The sequence below is a fragment of the Eulemur rufifrons genome, chromosome 15 (genome assembly GCF_041146395.1).
Source record: "Eulemur rufifrons isolate Redbay chromosome 15, OSU_ERuf_1, whole genome shotgun sequence".
Lineage (NCBI taxonomy): Eukaryota > Metazoa > Chordata > Mammalia > Primates > Lemuridae > Eulemur > Eulemur rufifrons.
This window is the reverse complement of record NC_090997.1, coordinates 101,251,857-101,270,636: the sequence shown is the minus strand read 5'-3', so window position 1 is coordinate 101,270,636 and position 18,780 is coordinate 101,251,857. Positions and strand designations below refer to the sequence as shown.

At 42.7% G+C, this 18,780-nt stretch overlaps 1 protein-coding gene across 2 annotated transcripts in view; it reads right to left on the bottom strand.

Moving 5' to 3' along the window:
• TULP4 (TUB like protein 4) overlaps positions 1–18,780 on the bottom strand; it is a 154,506-nt gene that overhangs the window by 36,367 nt on the left and 99,359 nt on the right. For both annotated transcript variants that reach the window (XM_069487896.1, XM_069487897.1), the window contains exons 4-6: positions 13,942–14,122; positions 10,908–11,042; positions 3,772–3,938 (exon numbers count right to left, since the gene is read on the bottom strand). In XM_069487896.1, the coding sequence (XP_069343997.1) occupies positions 3,772–3,938; positions 10,908–11,042; positions 13,942–14,122 (483 nt within the window). The remainder of the gene's footprint in view (positions 1–3,771; positions 3,939–10,907; positions 11,043–13,941; positions 14,123–18,780) is intronic.

The window sequence follows — 18,780 nt, the reverse complement described above, 5'->3', positions numbered from 1 at the left end:
TTAAAACTGTAGGAGTGGTTGAAATTGCTTGAAGAATGCTGAGTGAGATCCCAGGAGAGACCAGGCAGAGCTGAAAAAATACCCACAAATAGCAGGTGTAAGACTTCTTTCCCCCAAGTTATCACAACACCAGATAAATAGTTCTACCTCAAAATTTAAAGCATTCCTTTATAATTACTTGTCTGTCTTCCTTAACTAGCTTCTGAGTTGCCAAGAGGCATGGCATGGATTGTGTCTTCCTTGTTCAGCTCCAAAATACCAGTACTTAAAGCTCAGTGCCAGCCACACAGTAGCCTCTCAAAATATGTGTGCTGAATGCTTAAATGAGTGAACGAATACACTTATTTGCCCAAGAAGATATTACACTGTCAAAAGATCTATTTAAATCCTATAACGTAACACAAAAAACAAATAACCTGATTAAAAAATGGGCAAAGGACTTGAACAGACAATTCTCCAAAGATGATAAGCAAATGGCCATTAAGTCTATGAGGAGGTGCTCAACATCACTAATCTTAAGGAAAAGGCAGATCAGAACCACAATGTGATACCACTTCACACCCAACAGCATGGTTACTAGGAAAAAGACTGCAGAAAATAGCAAGTGTTAGTGAGGACATGGAGAAACTAGAATCCTTGTGCCATGTTGGTGAGAATATAAAATGGTGCAGCTGCTATGCAAAAGAGTAAGGCAGTTCCTCACAAAATTAAAAATAGAATTACCATATGATCTAGTAGTTCCACTTCTGGGTACATATCCAAAAGAATTAAAAGCAGGGTCTCAAAGAGATATCTGTACACCCATGTCCATAGCAGTATTATTCACAACAGCCAAAAGATGGAAGGAAACTAAATGTCCATCAATGAATGAATGAGTAAATGAAATGTAGTATATACATACAAGGAAATATTTTTCAGCCTTACAAAGAAAAAAATTCTGAGACATGCTACAACATGTATGAACCTTGAGGAAATTAGGTTAATGAAATAAGTCAGCCACAAAAAGATAAATATTGTATAATTTCACTTATATAAGGTTTGTAGAGACAAACTCCTAGAAAAAGATAGTAGAATGGTAGTTGCCATGGACTGGGAAGGAAGGAAACAGGCAGTCGTTGTATAATGGCTACAGAGTTTTAGTTTTGCTATATGTGAAAGTTCTGGTTGAACTTATAAGAAAGACTGGTTGCACAATAATATATGAAATTAAATAATTCAAACTCGAAATAATTCAAACCTAAAGCTGTTAGAAACCTTAAATTATTCTGAGCCTTGAGAGGAACGTGGCTATGCAGCCTGAGTCATGTGGCGTGCAGCCGCAACTTCTGCCTTTTCTCCCCTGTAAGTAATTAAGATCAAATGATGCCAGAATAAGGCCCCCTCGGATCACTGCCCCTCTTCATGGAGTAATCAAGTAATCTTCCTTGGAATGTAGCATTCTGTAACTAATCAAATCATTGTAATATATGCACTGGTCTCATAAGGCAAATGGTGTAATCCTGCTACAGTTTCTCTGTCTCTGTCTATTGAGGCGAAATCTTAACTTCTTCATTTTGGAATGCTGACCCCATTCGTTTGGAGTCGGTGTCTCCCAGATGGTCATCCTCAAGTTTTGTGCTCAAAAATCTCAATAAACTAAAATCCTAAGGTCCCCCCAACCCCTACGACTGAACAAAGCCCCCACTGGCAAAGGGGACCTCAGAAAAACCTTAAAACTGAGTTCCCACCCATGAAAGGAAGGGAAGTTGAACCACTCCTTACTCCTCCCTTTTGACATTTATACTAATTGCGAACTGGACCCAAGGCCATGCAAAGCAAAGGTGAAATCACACCTGCAGGCCATCAATTTGCTTAACAGATCACTTTGAGTATATTGTGGCTTGCTCTGATTAACCGACCCCCTTATCTTAACTCAAGCATTCCTTTCTACTGACTCTAAGTCTTTAGACAAAGCTTTATTTCGTTAGTCAATTACAAATCAAAGAATCTCTGGACCCACCTATAACCCATAAGCTCCTGCTTTCAGATGTTCCATCTTTTTGGGCCAAATCAATGTATACTTTCTATGTATCAATGTATGATTTTACCTGCAATTCCTATCTCCCTAAAATGTATAAAACCAACTGTAACCCCAGCCCCTTAGGACCAGCTACTCAAGGCTTCTTGGATGTGGCTCCCCAGGCCATTGGTCACTCAATATTTGGCTCAGAATAAACTCTTTAAATAATTTTATAGAGTTTGGGTTTTCTCTGTTAGCAACTCTGTATGTAATATTTTAGAATCTCATTATTTAAGGTTGACAAATATACTTAATACTGCTAAACTGTACACTTAAAAATAGTTGAGATGATGAATTTTATGTTATGTGTATTTTACCACAATTAAAAGAATATTTAAATAATTAGTATCTTCATCTAATTACAAGTTTCCCCAAATCTGGCATACCTGCCTCTCTGGTGAACTGCGGGAGGTTAGGCCGTAAGAAGATTCTTGCTTGTTAACACCTCCACCAGTTGTCAACTCCCTCCCAGACCTGTCTCTGCTCCACTCTGCTGAGAATTTCATCCTCCACTACAACTGACCCAGAAATGGACTGGTCTAAAGATTTTTGGGAAATAAAAAAAAAAAAAAGAAAGGGGCCCACCTGTGCATACTTTCTTAAAGATTTTTAAGCTTTTTTTAAACATATTGTTTAATAATAATTTAGTTAAAATGTAAAGTACATCACTGGCATAACAAACATAAAATCAGAGTGTGATGGGTTCAGGATATGCCAGCCCAAAATATGACTGTAGGAGACCAGAATAAGCCACACCAAATATGCCTCCCAGGCATACAGATAATTGTGAGCTGGTTATTTTGAGAAACTGCAGACATAGAGTAAGCTCTGAAAAGTTATGCTTTTGTAAGAGAAATTTATATCTATAAAGGAAATCTGTATTTGCAAGCGTGTTTCCATCTCTGCACCAGGTAGAGAAGGATGACTGAATTGCCTAGAGACTCTTAATCAAAGGAGCAGGCATGGGCTTCAATCTGCAGAACAAACCTCACCCATGTTTTATGAGATTTCTCTAAACTAGGCCTTTTGCCACACCTTTCTTTCTGTGTTTCAGCAAAGTATTTAAGCCTGAAGTCTAAGACAAGCTTTTGAGTTGCTCTCTACAAATTTACTCATTTCTCTGGGTTAACTCCCATGTATACAGGAGGTGTACATGTTATTAAATTTCCATTTTTGTTTTTCTCTTGTTAATCTGTCTTTTGTTACAGGGAGGCTCAGCTGAGAACTCACAAAGGGTAGTGGGGAAGATTATTTTTCCTCCCCTACAAGTGAATACATGAAGATTCAGCACTCACTTCTCAAAGTTTCTGGTTTCTACTCCTGACTGAAGATCAACATCAGCTTACTCTGCTTATTCACTATCCACTCACTTGACTGGCAAATGGAATAAAGCATTCTGGTTAAAAAGCAAAAACTGCTTTTCCCCTCATTTCTCCTGGTTTGCACACCACAATTTAATTGAGGTAAAAAAAAGATTAAAATTTGTCAAAGATAATTACAATAAGTATAATCTACTCTTGAGTATTTAACAAAAACTGGGGGTGGGGAGGGTGGGTACCAGCATAATAGTGTCATTTCTTAAAAGCAGGCTATGATGAAAATGTACCTATTTCTTAGGAACATGCTCACCTGCATAGGTGTGTGTGCTCGGCTGCATAAGTGTGTCTTGGGAACATGCTCACCTGCACAGGTGTGTCTTAGGATGTGCTCACCTGCACAAGTGTGTCCAGGGTGAAGATGTGCTCCCCACGAACATTGTAGAATTTGACCATGGCACTCTTCAGAAGGGGACCGTTGGCAAGCTCACCAAGCTGGGCCTGCCGTTCCATCCCAGCGACTGCCAGTAAGTCCCCTTGCGTGCACCACTGGGCCACCACCTCTGAAATCCCAAAGAAGAAATGGTCAGCACAAGGACATGGCACTCTCTCTACTATTACTCAGCAAGGCTATTAGTTTGTTTTCAGTAGTTTAAAACATAGAGACCCTAAGCAAATACAACAGTGGATCTTTCCCTTTCTCTGAAGGAAATAAAGACCTATTTCTCTAAAGACAATACAGACTCTATTAAAAACAGGTGTTCATTACATAAATGGCGGATTGAAGCTCCCCTGAAACATAACTAAATCAGGCAGAAACTTAGATATAATAAAGCTGGCATGTTAAATATCTATCTCCAATACCAGCACTTCCATAATGAGACTTGTACAACTTATTTTTAGAGAAAGCAAAATAATAAAACCTATGACTGTACATAAGTGCTCGTTCCACTGCTGTGTCCTGCACTCCCAGATATGATTCAGATAATTTATAAATGCTAGGAGTAAAAAGTAAATCAAAAGCAAAGCCTAAGTGTACATTCATTTGATCTCTGTGCACCACTGGGAAGATATGCTCCGATAAGGGACAGACATGCACATGAGGGCCTAACTGTTATTTGACATTTGATGACTTTGTGGGGGCTTAGAAAAGAAGAAAAATACTCCTGCTGGGTGGCAGTATTGTTAGAGGAATTTCCACATGGAGAGTCAATGCCCACCCACAAGCCATCCAGTGCCTAGAAGAGAAGGCTATGAAATGGTTTATCTTATCTCAATGTGAGCTTTATTTATTTCTTGCTGGTCAAAAGAAGCTCTTAGTACCAATAAGATTCATGGCATATTTTTTTTTTCTCTCTCAGGACTCTAAAACCAAAATCTGGTTTATACACAGATCTCTGAAATCTAGAGCTAAAGTGGCCCATTTTGCAGAGAAGCTGGAGGGAATTTGGAGAAAACGCTCCGCCATTACGGGCATAGATTTGAGAGCCAGGGCCAGAATCGACCAGCTCCCGAGCTTCATCAGGTCACAAGTGACCACAACGTCCCTCTCATTCATGTGTGGTCATGATTCTGCTACCATCAGTACATTCTGAGGTCACTGATGTTCTTTGATTTCCCTTGAAAACTGGAGCATATTCCCTGGGGCAACGGGGTCTTCCATAGAACTTGCTCATAAAGTTAGCCACAAAGCAGCTCAGGGGACAAAGAGGGCTGAGCCAAAGCAATTACAGACAAACACAAAATGGAAATACCTCCAGCAATCTGGAATAGTAAAAGCATCAATAAAAGGTCCCCTCCCCCCCCCCATTTTTCTCTAAAAAAGGGGTATGAATAAAGTTAAGCACAAACCAGGAAATGAAAACTCATATAAAAGAATTAAGTAAATATCCTGGTGAGTATTTCTGTAAAGACAGGAGGGAAAGCTAGAGGATGCAAGCATATACTAACTGTGCCGGACACTCAGTGCCTAGATCCACCTTGAGGAAAACCTGGTCATGATCATGAGACCGAAATGACCTCTCTGACAGCAGCTCTGGGTACACAAGGAAACCAAAAGGAGAAGCAACTAACATCAACATGCAAAGAGGCAACAAATATGCCAGAGTCTAAGGTTTCTTAAGACAGAAACATCACTGTCATGTTGTAGAAATAAAGACGACAGCACTAATGCCAAGGCTCCTCACCTGACCTGCTCTGGTTAGTGGGTGAGTCAATAACTGTACCATTCTTTTATTTTTTTATTTTTTATTTTTTTGAGACACAGTCTCACTCTGCTGCCTGGGCTAGAGTGCTGTGGCGTCAGCCTAGCTCACAGCAACCTCAAACTCCTGGGCTCAAGCAATCTTCCTGCCTCAGCCTCCCAAGTAGCTGGGACTACAGGCATGCGCCACCATGCCCAGCTAATTTTTTCTACATATTTTTAGTTGTACAGCTAATTTCTTTCTATTTTTTAGTAGAGACGGGGTCTCACTCTTGCTCAGGCTGGTCTCGAACTCCTGACCTCGAGTGATTCTCCCGTCTTGGCCTCCCAGAGTTCTAGGATTATAGGTGTGAGCCACCGCGCCTGACCTCTCTTATTTATTTTTAAAATAAAATTCTTTGAATTGTGTCACAAGGCAGACAGGGACAGATCAAGTAAACCCTGGGCACTCAGGGGGCTCTATTTACTAGACAGTTAAGAATGAGACCAAATATTTGTGAGCAAACTCTCTGAGACTTCTCTAATGCAGTTGCAGTTACACTGAGACAGCTGTCATCTGCAAAGGCAAGTCTTACTCTTCTAAAAAAGAATAAATTCCATACAAATAATGCCATTTCTTGTTCTGATGTTTATAGAGTTAGTAGCATCAAGGAATACAGTAACAGATGTGGGCTCCTCTGAGGTTTAGCATAACCAGCCCTGATCACAGGACGGCACACCAGTCACCAGGGAAACAGGCTGTCGCCTAAAACCCTGACACAAAGACTTCAGGAGTGGGACTGAGAAAGAACAACCTTGAACTGTTCAATGTCAATGTGAGTACTCTCCAGGAGCTGAATTCCTAGGGTTGGAGATTAAAATTCTCATAAATAATGGAAAAATGAAAGTAAAAGCAAACATACACTCGATTTCTAGATGTTACTATGATGAAGAAAGGAAGGACATAAAAGCTTTGCTATGGTCAGGACAGAATTTTTCCATTTCAGAAATTTTTTTATAAACTATGTCTGTCTCATTTTAGAGAATAACCGCCAATATCTCTGCCCAAGGTTTCAGTAATAATTTTATATGTTTGAATCTCTAACAATTTGTTCTAGAATACAACCTCAAAGGAACCAGCTAATGCTCTGCTTAGCAGCCCTCCTTCCACCTTTCCTGAAGCTCTTGGCGTGGAGTCTCTGCTGCTTCCCATGCAGCGATACAGGGAGTTCCAAAGCAGAGAAGGCATCCATCCTCCTGAAGCACCTAGTTTTCTCAATGATTTTGGGGTATGTTTGGGTTTTTGGCCTGTTATATATTTTAAACAAAGAAAATCAGCAGATGTACACTATTCTATGTCAGCCAGACAGTCTTATGGGTCTTTTTTGGTAAAAGCCTGGAAAGTCATTTATAGTCAGAGATAATGAAAATTTGGTTCTATTGTGTTAACAAGAAGCCCCTTGTGTGGTATTAGTGCTGGGTCAAAAAGATGCAGCCAAGTTTTAATAGAAGAAAAGTGTTGCTCTTATCAAATACCACAGATATTGCAGCAAACGGTTCCTCTGTCCCTTAGATTACCATGTCAATGATTTACCTTTTTATTAGTCATTAGGTACTTGTGTGCACGTGCATATGTGTGTGTGTGTGTGTGTATACACATGTGCATGTCGGGGAGAGAGAAACTAATTAGCAAAATGTGTGATGGTAAAATAACAGGCAAATTTTTTTTCTTTAAGAAGCGTGTCTGAAAAGAACAACTGTATGGTCAATCAATAGCTTATGTTATTTTAATGAACCTATCTATCTATCTATTATTAAAAAAACAGCGTGTCTTTAGTGAGCACAGAAAGGCCTGAAAAGAGGGGCATGTGTTCAGTGAGGACGATGGTGACAAGTCGGTATCAGGCCAGCCGCAGGAGCAGACAACAACGTGGGCTAAAACCACTCCACCTCAAAAATTCCTTGATTTTCTTAGTGTGCTCAATGATAAAAAGAGAGTAATTCTGAAAAAAAATTAAGAAAACAAACAAAGCCCACGGGGTTTGAGTGCAGGAGGAGATGAGAAGTGCCCCTCAGGTCTGCCCTGCCACTGAGACACAACTGGCTTGGTCAGGGAACGTCTGGACTCATGACTGAATTGTTTTCCTCAAGGAAGGGCCAAAGTCACAACAAAGGATAAAAATTCCAAGTAAAGTGAATTAATTCAGTACTTATTGCGTGATGGACCGAAGTCCCCAAAGTGGAGTTACTCAGCAGACTTTTACCCAGAGCAGAACTTCTTCAGCCAACACCGCAAAGCAAAATCAGACCCCACCAGCCTGGCCCCGGCCCCACAAACAGATCTGCAGTGAAACTGAAGCGTCTGCCTATGCAGAAGAGGGCTGGTCACGGGACTAGGAGCTATTTGGGATTCTAAGTTCTCTTGCACATGACATAAATTACATGTGAGAGATAAACGAAAGAATCTCATGAGTCACCTATCTTCCCTGGAAAAGTTCTTTGATGATTTTCCTTTGAGACAGCACCAGAGAAAAACCAAGCAGATCTGAGACCTTCTCAGTCCACCTGGGAGACGAGTGACTGACCTGTCTGTAACAGAGCAGATGACCCCGTGTGCCAACAGTGACAGCATTCTGTTTATCTCTTCTCAGCATTCACTAACATAGTCCATAGGTAGCAGATAAAGAATAAATTACAAAAAAAAAAAAAAATTGTTGTTCATACCACATGTAAAACTGAGTCCTTAAAATATTCTGATACCAAGAGAGACAAGAGAAATTGCCTACATACATCACTGTTGGGACACAGAGAATGAGAAGTACGATGCTCTGGCATGCTGAGCACTCTGAATTAAAAGAAACTGAAAGGCCTTAGAAGCTGCCTTAGAACCAAAGACTTTCTTATCTTCTCTTATTTCCCCCTTATTTTCCCAGCACAGGGAGAAACTCTCTCTGGAATTTCCTCATCTAAGGAAATTTCTTTCCAAAAGAAATGCAATTGTCTTAAGACTTCCCTCCCTAGGAAACTCATCAAATAACCAGGAAAGATTTAACCACTCCAGATAGACTTTTCATCTGTTCTGAGGGCAGCTCCAGGAGATTGCCTGGGAGACTGTCTCCACATAACCAGACCAGTCTTGTTCACAGTGCAGTTCTGCCCCCCCACCGTCCCAAAACTTGCCAGTCCCATTCAGTTTCCTAAGGGAATCCTAATGCCTGCCTCCTGGGTCCACTCATTTCCCCTAAAAATCACTTACTACACATCACAATTGCCTACTCCCTCCACCCCCATTTCCTCTCCCCTACGAAAAGGGTATATAAGCTTTAACCATTTGGCCTGTGAGTCTCATATTGTATATGGCTCTAGTGCTTATACATGTTAATAAATTTATATATCTTTTCTCCTTTTAATCAGTCAAGTGTCAGTTGCTTCAGGGAGCCTTCAGAGAGACGGAAGGGAAGCTTTTCCTTTGCTCCTACAGCACCTGTTGGATGGCACCCAGTCCATTTCATTTTAATCTAACTTTCTGAAACTAGGAATACATGGTACAAAACCCTGTCCCCCCATGAAAGTGTAAATGATTAAAGTTTTTAGATTAGATCTAGGTTTCTAGTTAGGTAATGACTAGAATGCTAAATTTGCTTGCATCTTTCGAATAAACCTCAAGGAAAAAAATTTCACATTTGGAACAGCTACTTTGGGTTCCCTCCCCCATGCACCTCTCATGCGTTCCTATTCCCATCTGCACACGTGGTTGGAACATGCTAGAAGTGCTTGCTCCAATACAATCTGATTTGATAGGCACAGTAGAAAGGATACATTCAAGAAGTGAAAAATAACGTTTCCATAAGCAAGATAGTGAAAACTTAGAAAAATTCACCCAGTAAAGAATAAAAAGGAACTGAGTGGTAATTATATTATTTTCAGCCTGGACCTGATATTTGGCAGAGAACCAAAGTTCAGGATTTCAAAACTAGAGGCAGGTCCTCAAAAAAAATTAATAAATTTGATTAAGGTTTGAAAATGGAATTTTGAAGAAAAGAAGTAGAGCCTAAATTAGTAAATACATGAGAGACTTTATGATGATCATCCTTGTATTTTAGCTCCATGAAAAACAGAACATCTAGAAAAGAATTTACAGAAAAGCACAAGGAATTTAAGTTCATCATTATCACAAAAAATACTTACTCAGCTCCTATTGGGGCCTATTTGTAGTATAAAGAAGGACTACTTCCACATAGATCACGTCCCTCAGGAGTTTAGAGACTAAATAATCCCTTACAATTACAGTTCTGAAACAGTAGAATGGGATACCCAAAAGAGGGAGTATAATTTGCTTCTAAAAATACTCCATAATTTTAAATAGAATTAATAAGTGCTTGGGGGGTATGGGGCAGCTACGATTCCTGCCAACTACCAGTTAGGTAGATGGACTTGATTCTTTACATCTGGTCATTCCCAAATAATTCAGACCAGGAGGAGCAACCCACGGCAGTGGCTCTCTAGACTGATGGCCAGCTTGGAACAACAGCAACCAGTTGTACCAAAGATGCCGGCTTGTCCTCCACCCCATGCAGATTACAGTAGGCCCCTTAACAGCAAGGAAGCCTAGGAAGTGAATTTCCTAGAGGCAGCCTAGGAAGTGAATTTTTAAACTTTTCTACATTGCACCATTCGGTTCTGAAGAGAGATTGTTTTTCCAAAGAAGTCACCAGGGTCACAACAGTAGTAGCACTCCTTAACCGCAAAATTCAGAATATCCCGAAAGCCTATGACCACTGATTTTATCCTGAGATAACACCACTTCCTAACACCTATCAGGAAGGTACCAGTGCTTGACTGCCGCCCTCCACCTCAGTGCCTCAGTCTGGCGATGGTGGAACCTCCACAGGTCTTTCAAGGTAATTTCATTGCACAACGATCAGTTCCTTAATGAGCCTGCCAGATTCTTAAAATTACAGGGGCTTCTGCGTAAATGACGTCTCGTGTACCATCTGCTGCCTCAGGAACGGCAGGTGCTGCAGTCCGGTTATCGTGCAGACACAGTGCAAGCCAGATGCAAACACAACTGTACACCTGACAGAGCATCATTCTTGTCGTAGCGAAGAACAGAGCAGGGTAAGATGAAAACCGCATGTCAGGAATCCCTCCTCAAGATAAGACTAGGTATCGACTCGTCAGATAAGCAGAGGAGCTAAGGGGAAGTGACCTTAGTTAACGGACTCCATTAAGCCCAGGAGGGGTCACTGCAAAGGACAGAAATCAATAAGTATTGGGTGCACGACACCACCTGGAAGGTAAACATGCACAGGGCTGCTCTGTGGGGATGGGCGTGTGCAGTGTTCCGTACCTTTCAGCCCTGAGCGGATGACGGTGGGCGACAAGTCATCGTAGTTGTTCATTAAGCTGATGTCTCCCGAGGTGAAGCTGACAGTGAGCAGAGGCTTGATGTTCTGCACTGGGATGGGGTACGCTGCTGGGCCATCTGCGGAACACAAGCGCTGAGTGAAAAGGAGGCAACAAGTATACGATCCAAATCCAGGTAGCCAAGGCTGCAGTCCTGCGTGGTGCCTTAAACATTGCCTGAGAATGCAGATGTGACTCTGGATTGGGGTGTTACCAAATAAGGCAGGCATTCTACACCATTCGGGGACCACACAAGGGCCAGCAGGGGGGCACTAACAGAGTGCTGAGAACATGTTCGAAAAGTTTATTGACTTGTATGTTAGTGAGTTATGTGTTCCTAATGATGTATAAATGTAAATTATTTTAATGTTATATAACATACAAGGATGGTGGGAAGCAAGATGAATGTGGGTTTTTGGTTTTTTTTGAGACAGGGTTTGGCTCTGTTACCCAGGCTGGAGTGCAGTGGCATCGTCATAGCTCATAGCAACCTTAAACTCCTGGGCTCAAGTGATCCTCCTGCCTCAGCCTTCCAAGCGGCTAGGACTACAGGCACATGTCACCATGCCCAGCTAATTTTTTTGTTTTTTGTAGAGAAGGTATCTCGCTATCTTGCTCAGGCTGGTCTCGAACTCCTTGGCCTCAAGCAATTCTCCCGCCTCACCCTCCCCAAATGTGTTAGGATTACAGTGTGAGCCACCATGTCCAGCCAAAAATATTTTCTTAATTCTGGTCTAAAACACAGAAAAAAGTTGCTTTTCAATACTAAATGCTCTTTCAATGAACGATATAGGAAATAAGCAGCCACAGCAGCTACCATTAGTTCCTTCTTGCTTAGGTTTTTACCATGAGAGACGCTGGATGTGGGGAGGTTGAGGTTGGATGTGGCTCACAAAGAATTCTGCTGTATCTGCAGTGCATGGCCAGCATAAAGAAAACTGCTTGGTAAGTTCAGGGACTCTCGTCCAGATTTTTAGGAAGGGGCCGTGATGGGCCAAGGACGAGGTCTCTCATAGGTTGTTTGAAAAAGTAAAAGGAATCCTTCCCATACACCTGGGTGAATCAGAGCTCTTTCAGGAGGCTCCTGTAGGCTTCCCAGCCACATTGAGCCCCCCGCAGCAGCCGCCCAGGCTGGGCCTGCCACGCGCCTGCAGATGAGCCCAGTTATTGCGCCCCTTTGCATCACCCTGAGACACTGCATCGGATCCCCCTCTGTGCTCAAATTCCTTGGGCTGCCACCAAGAACCCTGGCACCTCTGAAAGGCAATAGCTGACATCCTCTAAATTGCCCCACTGCTTCTGAGAAGGGCAACTGGTCAGGAAGCCACCAGGCACTGAATTCTGTTCCTAGACTCACTCTGGGCCTGCTTCATAAGCTTGGTCTCTGGACCTTGTTTCTTTCAATATTAAAATGGGGATAAGTAGAACTGGATTCAACCTACTAAAGAGGAGTTCTGCTTTAAAAGTATGCTGAGACCATGTTATAAAGACCTTGGCTTTATTACTATAAGGCTGTAGAAATATGACCAACACTTCTCTCGAGGCCAGCCTCCTATTAGGAAAGGGGGTAGTTAACTCCCAAATGGATTTGTGGGTGTGAGAAACACCCACAAACACTCTCCCTAGACCCACTGATCCTAAAATGCTACCACCAATCTTATTTCTTTCATGTGTGAACGCCTTCTCCTAAAATGAATGAATACGTGTGCACACACATACATGTTGCTACGAAGCATAACAGTATCTGTCTCTGTGACAGGAAGGAGAAAACGAAGCAAGAGCACTGCAAGCACCAGTGCAGACAGACACTGATGGGGGAGAACATTCTTGCACTAGTCCTGGGACCAGCCTTCACAGGACATGGCCTGTGGCGGCTGGAAAAGGCTGGAAACCGTCCAGCACAGGCCCTCTGACCACTAAGTGCAGCGGGCAGCGTGGGCACAGCCGTGCCAGGCAGGGCAGAAACTGCAGCAGTGTGTCCGCTTCCAGTCAAGGAGCCCTTCTCCCCCATTTCATAATACATTCTCCTCTTGAAAAAGAGGTGGTTACAGCTAAATAAGAGGAATAAGTTCTAATGTTCTATACAACTGTAGGGTGACTATAGCTAACAATAATGTATCACATAGTTTCAAGTAGCTAGAACACTCCTAACACAAAGAAATGATAACTGTTGAGATGATGGATACACTAATTACCCTACTCTGATCACTAGACATTATATGTATCGAAATACCACTATGTACCTCACAAATATGTACAATTATTAAATGTCCCTTAAGAAAAAAGAAGTGAATGCAAGGGATGGGATGTTGGTGAATAACCAAAGCCCGGACTAGACCAGCACTGAACACTGATTCTGGGAACCAGCTGGGGGTACAGGAGGCTGGGGTTTGAAATTACCCCCACCACGGTATCCAGCGCCACAGTGGGGCGCACGGAGAGGCGCAGACCTTCCAAACCGAGAGCGGGAGAGCTGCTTTCTGCCTGGAATAAAGCAGGCGGACGGGGATGTGTAGTTGCTGCCCAAGGTGTGGCCTTCACCATGGCAGACTAATCCTTTCCTCATGCAACTAAAGCTGCAGGCTTTAATAACAGCAGAGATTTGGATAGACCACATACTAAATTATATTAACCACATAAAACTGTTCACCTTTAACTTTCTTCATTCTCACTAAGCAACTAAGCCCCCCAATCCTCTAGGGACACAGGAAGAGCCAAGCGTCTCATTTCATGTCTAGGAAAGCCTAAGCTGACAGAGTGACATCAACCAGCCCAGTGACTCTGAGACAGCAGAGGGAGACAGGCCAGAGACATGAGGCCAGGCCTGCCTTGCATTTCAGCTCGAGAGCGCTTCTCAGGGGGTTGGGGTGCTGTGCACATGGCAGACTTCACCCTCCCTCCTCTAGACGGGTCTGTTCCTCTCAACGCTCTCCCACTTCCTGCTGGCAGATGACAAGGAGAGCAGGGCTAACGAGTACCTTGGGGAGGAGCGTAGTCGTCCGAGTCCGTGTCGCTCTCGCTGCTGTCCTCCACCAGGAAGATGGGGTAGTTCCAGGACATGCCCAGGACGCCATCAGACTCGTGCAGGAGGACGTGGGCCAGCATCCTGCCGTGGCAGTCCATGACGATCACCTGCCCGTCGGCCGTGCCAAACAGCACCTGCAACCGAGGACCAGGACCCTTGAGCAAGGGGGAGCAAGGGCTGTGGTTTCTGGCAAACCTCACTGCCTCAACTGGTTTTAGGAGGATAGAATATATTTAGAACTAAAACAAAAAAACAGTTAAGTAACTGAGGGGTGACACAAACTATTAAGTAGAAACTTAGCTGGCTATTATTGTAGGCATTTTAGACCTCTAAAACTGAAATGTGACTGATTACAGAATGAATATATTATATGTTGTATGGACATTTTCAAATAACACCAATATGAAATCACTGTTTCACTATTTGTGGGGATTTTGTTGTTGTTTTGGTTGTAGGAGAGGGACTTAAAAAAGATAATATTCATTTACTTTTCTGGAAAATGAAGAATTAGCAGAGATTCATTGTTATGATTTTCTCAAATTTAGAAGAGGCAGTTTTGGATTAGATTTGACCAAAGAAAAAATACATTTGGTTATGTAATCTTGTCATCTAACCACATTGGGAAAAGAAGATGTTCCTGAAATAAAGTTTTATTTCTAATGTTTAATGTCTAATGTTTATTTCACTAAGACTGATAATGGTATCTATGTATTAATTTATAATTAATTTAATGATGTATTAATAGTATTAATATATTCAGTGAGTGCTTATACTACGCTAAAAGCTTTAACTCATTACTCGTCAAAGCTGTGCATCGGGTACTAGTGTTGCTGGTGTGGATCTCTGGTGGGCCTGCCACCTGAGTGTGCCAAGGACTGCTCCTAGGACGTTTTCCTGGGCTTCACCAAGCCTGGGGCATACGCTCAGGAACGTGATGGCGTGGTGCAGACAGGCTGACGGCCAGAGTTAAACAACACGGGTATGAGGAGGCTGGACGGGTGTTAACCCCCTGCCATGAGAATGGCAAAGGAGCAGCTCACAGCTGCCGGAAGCCTCTCTTGACATGAGTGGCATTACCAGCTGGACGTCCTGAGAGGAACCCTGGGACCTGGATGGCAGGACCTACACTGAAGAGCACGCCGTGTTACTTTCTGCTTTGTCTGATGGTCTCCGTAGTTTCTGCGTTTGTTGCCATTAAAAACTTTACATCTTTTGTGTCTAATGGGACTTGTCTACCCATCACTATCTCACTGTAACAACCATGCAAGTTATTATCTCCATGTTGTAGCCCAGAAACAAGTCAAGAGAGGTCAAGTAAGCTGACAAAGCCATGAAGTGGTCAAGCCAGGGCTGTCTGTCTAAAAAGGCTAGAATTTGTCCAAAGGGAAAGTTATTTAGGCTTTTTTAGTCCTTGCTTCTTTTGCTTTTGACATTAAAAATCTGGGGGGCAAAGACTGTCCATAGCTATATCCCTGGCACCTAACAGAGCTTTGGGTACACAGTGGGTACTCAATACATATTTACGGTTAAATGAATGAATTGAACCGACAATCAAAAGGCAATTTTAGGACACACGAATGCTGATGACTGATATAGATTAACTACAAGGGAAAATACATTTCATCTAAGTAGTAACAAGTGCATAGAATTTACAGAGCTATTTTAGAATAAATCAATCATTCATCAAATATTCCTTTAAACATGATCTATATTTTAATGAATGAACACTTAAAAAGGCCAGAACAATTTTCCCCAGAGGCAGCAATGAATTCATTAGTGTATGCCACCTATAGGAAAGATAGACAAAACTATAAGGAACACAGTGAAATTCATTTCAGAAAATGTCAAAATTGGGCTGTCAACAGAAAAAAGTAAGTATCTGATGGCATATCTGCCAAGCCCTCCTGTGACGCAGGCACAGGCACTGAGACACTGGGGCACAGGCCACATCTGCTGAAGCCCTGGAAGAGGCAGCGTCCAGTGTGCTTGGTGAGCAGTTTTTAATGATGATAAATATGGAACAGGACTTCTTTTAATTTTCACTGAGCTGCATCATTGGCACATTTATAACTATTCTGAGACGTTCACTGTGTGGTCTGATTTTTGTCTGCCTCTCATGTAGAACAGACCATGAGCTTTTGAGGACCCTGACCACCATGGACTGCATGTTCATGCATCCCCTACATTCACACGCTGACATCTGGAGGCAGGGCCTTTGGGAGGCAAGTAGGTTTCAATGAGGTCATGTGGGTGGGGCCTCCCTGATGGGACTAAGGCACTTATAAGAGGAGTGAGAGAGGCCTAATATCTCTCTCTCTCTCTCTCACTGAGGAAAGGCCACGTGAGGACCCAGGGAGAAGGTGGCTGTCTGCAAGCCAGCAAGAGGGCCTCCACCGGGAACTGAACTGACTGGCACTTTCTTTGATCTTGGACTTGCCAGCCCCAGAACCATGAGAAACACTGTTTAAGCACCGCGGTCTGCGTGTTTCATTACAGCAACCTGAGCTGAGACCTGGACCACGTCAGCTTTGCTCGCCTGCATCTCCCTGGGACCTGTCCCAGTGATGGCACATAGCGTTAGTTGCAAAGGGAGGGAGGAAATGCCCCTGCATGGAAAGGTCTTTTGGATTAACACGCATTTTTTCCATTCTAGAGAAGAACAGATACCAGACAAGAGAATAGACATGTCACTGCTGAATAAAGGACGGGCGATTTCATGAGTTATCAGTGTCAGCATCACACTAAGGCAGAACAATAAAAAACCCAGTCCCCAAATCCCCCATCATTAATCCAAGCCAGCTACAGTTCCCATGGGGAGAAAATCCACTATTAAGACTGGAAAAAAGGGAGAAAGAAGTGCTGACAGTCTAGTTGTCTAGCAAGGATGCAGAAAGTTTCTGTTTTGGAACAAGCATGTCACAGACAACTGAAGAACACTGACACAACATGAAATCAGATTTTTAAAAATCTCCTCCATTACAAGTTCCTTTCATGCCTCATCACTTCCAATGAGATAAAGCTTATGTGAGCCAAGGACTGCAAGAGAACAAGACAGAAGAGTCTAATGATAATGAATACACATATGGCAAATGCGATCGCTGCCGCTTCTGCTCCCGAATCCTGGTCACGTGCCGAATGTGTTCTGGACAGGCTGGTGCCAGTGCCTCCTTCCCAGTCTCAGCGTCCTCTTCCAGGCTGCTCCATGCCACTGCTCCTGAGGCATGGCCCTGGGCCCTCTTCTCTCTCCTCTCTAGAAGACCACAATCATGCCCACAGCCTCAAGGACCCCGTTCGCAGCTCACTCTCTGCAGAGGCCTCTGCCCTGAGCCCCAGACTCACACATACAACTGTCTTTCTGTCCTCTCCCCCTGGATTTGCCAAGGGTCCTTCAAAGTCAACGTGTCTTTCCTGTGAGCATCACATGCAATTAGGTCCCTTCCAGGAAGACTGTGGCCTGTGTTTTATCTCCTGCGTCTAGTATACTGTTTGGTAGGTAACAGGCACCTGGATATCACATGTGAAGGCTCTTGGGACCCACTGTACAGAATTAATCTTGTTCTAACCACAGCCCCCCCAGACTCTGAACTTGGCTCTGGTTTTGCATGTCTGTCTCCCAGTAAACCACAGCGTCTCGAGAGCAGGTCTGCACCCCCAGGTTCTCACATGCTGCTGTCATGAGTGGATGCTCAGCGATTACTGGTAAATAAATTTCTGCCCAAATCTTTGGCCTCTACCCAAGTTTTCCTACAATGAAGGAGCAATCTCTTTCTTATTTAAACTATAAACCAATGCACAAATTCTTCCATAAAACTGGCCCCCAAACACTTTCAACAACAGATCCCATGAATTTCTCTCTCCTGTCTTCCTGCTGTCTCTGGTGGCTCACAGGCTTCAGTACGGCAGGACAATGCTCCCTCTGTAACCTGCACACCAAGACCGAACAGCTGGTACAAACCCACATGTCAGGCACACCAGTTCAACAGCTTTGCAGCCTTGAATACACTCACTGTAGGGCAGTTTTTAATAGCAATGCAATTATGGTATTCACACAATTCTTCATTTCAATGCATTTTGTTTTAAACTGTTTTTAGAAGCAATTATTTTAAAACAAATATAATTATTATCATAGTTTAAAATGAACCAAGCCAGAACCCAAAGGGATTAAGGGAGGATATAAAATCATTGAGAAGATATATATTTTAGGAGCAGTGGTGTCTTATCAGTACCTTCACCTTTCAACCGTGGTACTCGTCTAAATTCTTGAATAAAACCATAGAAAAAGGTCAACTTTGATAATACATGCTTCTATAAATGTTCACCTATTTGGAATAGAGTTCAATTAGCATTGGAAATAGTTCCTGAAGGAGGTGATTTTTCTCCATTTATTTGCTTTTATGATTTAAAGCTGGGAGAATCCAATTAAAAAACTGATTACAAATTCCTACTGGTGACTTCAGCACCACTGGTGGCAAACACCTGCACGGGTAGCTGTGGACAGAGGAATGCAAGGACAGCCACGAGTTCCTTTTTTGCCTTGGGAAGGAACCCTTTCTGTTCTGAGATGCTGCTAAAGTAAAACTTTTTTTTAAAGACCTCCCTGTTGGGCTTTATAACACTGGCCTTCACACGTGCTTCAAGACCAGATGTCAATATTTTGCAACTAAAGAAACATAGTCACTAAAATCAAAGTGTTGTAAATGACAGGACTGCTCAATTGACTAATAGAATATTTTCTCTTTTTCTTTTTAAGAGATGAAATGTAATTTCATAGCTCACTGTATCTTTGGGCTAA